General features: G+C 72.7%; 1 protein-coding gene across 1 annotated transcript in view; it reads left to right on the top strand.

The window, feature by feature from the left end:
- The first annotated feature begins 1753 nt into the window (after window positions 1–1753).
- Window positions 1754–2345, top strand: part of GAA (glucosidase, alpha; acid) — an 8361-nt gene continuing 7769 nt past the window's right edge. Inside the window, exon 1 of the mRNA XM_012734567.1 lies at window positions 1754–2305. Within this exon, the coding sequence (XP_012590021.1) occupies window positions 1780–2305 (526 nt within the window). The 5' untranslated portion in view covers window positions 1754–1779. The remainder of the gene's footprint in view (window positions 2306–2345) is intronic.

Genomic DNA, 2345 nt, shown 5'->3' with positions numbered 1-2345 from the left:
CCCCGGGGACGCAGGGCCCCGCAGCTTCCTCGAAGTTCTCGCTCCCCCGCCAGAGAAAGTGAGGCGCCCAGAGGTGGGCAGGGGGCCCGCCTCCGCGCCTTTGACTTCCTGGACTCGCTCCTGAGCCACTTCCCTAGGTCGGGCGTCCCCGGAGCCCCGCTGGCCCTGGGCGCTGCACCCCGACCGTCCCCTCCCTAAGTGGGGACCCCCAGGGAGTGCGGCCCGGCTGGCCGGCCAGGGGTGTCTGGGCCCCCTTCCCAGAGGGCCTGGCCTACTCTCTAGGGCCCTGACTCCTAAGTCGGATCACGTGGGCAGCTTGTGTCCACTGGTCAGGTGGACACTGGTATGGACAGAGAAGTGCCTGACCTTTGTCCTGTTCCTGGCTCCACTCTGCCCCCTGCAGGCGGCGGGCTGTGAGAACGCCTCTATGCCCCTGGGGGCCCCAGAGAGCCCGGGGTGGGGCAGCCAGGACCGCACCCCCACCGTGCGATGACCAGCCAGGGCCTGCCTGGGGCTGGACAGCCGGCTGGATGGTCCGTGCGGACAGCAGCCTGGAGGTCGCTTCCCACAGCCCAGACATGTTTCTGGAAGGGGGGCACTGGCCACAGGCGTCCACACCGGGGTTCTGCGGCCTGAGTTGTGACCGGGGCGGACACTGGGAGGCAGGGCCGACCCCTCTGCTCCCTGGTCAGCATCCTGGTGCTGGGGCCGTGCCTGCGGGTCCTTTGCAGCGGACAGGTCACCGTGAGGGGAGCGCAGCCCGCGTGGAGGGGACTGCTGCCGTGCGGCACAGCCGAGAGGCCCCCCCACCCACTGGGAGCCCCGGCCGCCTCCGCCTGCAGGGCCCCGCCCCAGCACCCTCTTTCTCGCCCCACTGCTGCGCGGCTCCATGGGGAGACCAGTGTCCCTTGCAGGACACTCAGACAAGTGCCCCTGCAGCCCCGACCATCTCGCCCCGGCAGCCGGCCCTTGCACCTGCTTGTCTGCTGCCCGGCAGCCTGACGGTGACCAAGCGTCCACCACCCCTGACTGCGGGCCAGGAGCCCTCCTCCTGTGCCCCGAGTGCAGCGGGGCTTCGGGGTGCCTGTGTCCAGGCCCCAACGGGCCGGAAGGGACAGAAGGAAGGCGACGGGCCCCCCAGCGTGTCCACCCGCTGGCCACACTGTGCACGGTGTCCTGGCCGGGCCGCTCGCCGCCCGGCCCTGGGTGCCGCTGCCCGTCCTAGGCGCCCTGGAATGGGCTTGGCCTGTGGCTGCTGAGTTCTGGCCCTGCGGACCCCGCGTCCTGGTCGCCCCACCCGCGTCTGTGGGGACTCGGGCGCCTGGGTCCTGACGCGCCCCGGCCTGGAAGGCGGGCGGAGCAGGGCCAGCCAGTCCCTCCCTGGCTCGCTGCCTCGCGCTGGGCGGCCCTGGCCACAGCTGGCTGCGGTGACCTGTCGTTGCCTTGGGAACGTGCGGAGGCTGGTGCCCTGGCCCGGCGGGGGGCTCTGCCCGGGCTGGGCCCAGGCACGGGGTGATGGCCGGGGCCCCCTGCATGCCTGCGGAGACTAGTCGCTGAGAGAGAACGAGGTGCCGGCTGCAGCGGGAGAGCCCTGCCGAGGGCTGCCGGGCTCACCAGGCCCCCCACAGGAGGCCCCTGCGCCCTTATCGGTGCCCGGCCCCGCGGCCTGGGCACTGCAATTCCGGCTCTAGCCGCTGTGCCGAGTTCCCCGCCCCCCCGTGCCCCACTGAGTCTGCTTCTCTCTCCACAGGCCTCGAGGACCCACAGCGGCACCCCGACATGGGCGCGCGGAAGCCCCCCTGCTCCCGCCCGCTGCTGGGGCTCTGCGCTCTCCTGTCCTTGGCCACAGCTGCCTTCCTGGGGCGCACCCTGCTCCATCGCTTCGAGGGGGCCCCCCGGGAATGGCATGGCTTCTCCCAGGCCTCGGAGGGGACCCGCCCAGGGTGCCCACTCGCCCCGGAGAGCCACGGCCGTCCCAGAGCCGCGCCCACGCGGTGCGATGTGCCCCCCAACAACCGCTTCGACTGCGCCCCCGATAAGGGCGTCAGCCGGGAGCAGTGTGAGGCCCGGGGCTGCTGCTACGCGCCCGCCGGGCGTCCGGCCTCCGGGCTGGGGCAGCCCTGGTGCTTCTTCCCGCCCAGCTACCCGAGCTACGCGCTGGGGAACCTGACCGTCACGGAGACGGGCTACACGGCCACCCTGACCCGCGCCGTCCCCACCTTCTTCCCCAAGGACATCCTGACCTTGCGGCTGGACGTGCTGATGGAGACCGAGAGCCGGCTGCACTTCACGGTGGGCGGGGCCCGTGGGAGGCAGGCTCAGGGCGCCGGGCACCCGCGCGAGCG

The sequence above is a fragment of the Condylura cristata genome, unplaced genomic scaffold, assembly GCF_000260355.1.
Source record: "Condylura cristata isolate star-nosed mole 26May11 unplaced genomic scaffold, ConCri1.0 scaffold00060, whole genome shotgun sequence".
NCBI classification, from domain to species: Eukaryota; Metazoa; Chordata; class Mammalia; order Eulipotyphla; family Talpidae; genus Condylura; species Condylura cristata.
Note: the sequence above shows the minus strand (reverse complement) of the source record. Positions and strands in the feature narration are given on the sequence as shown.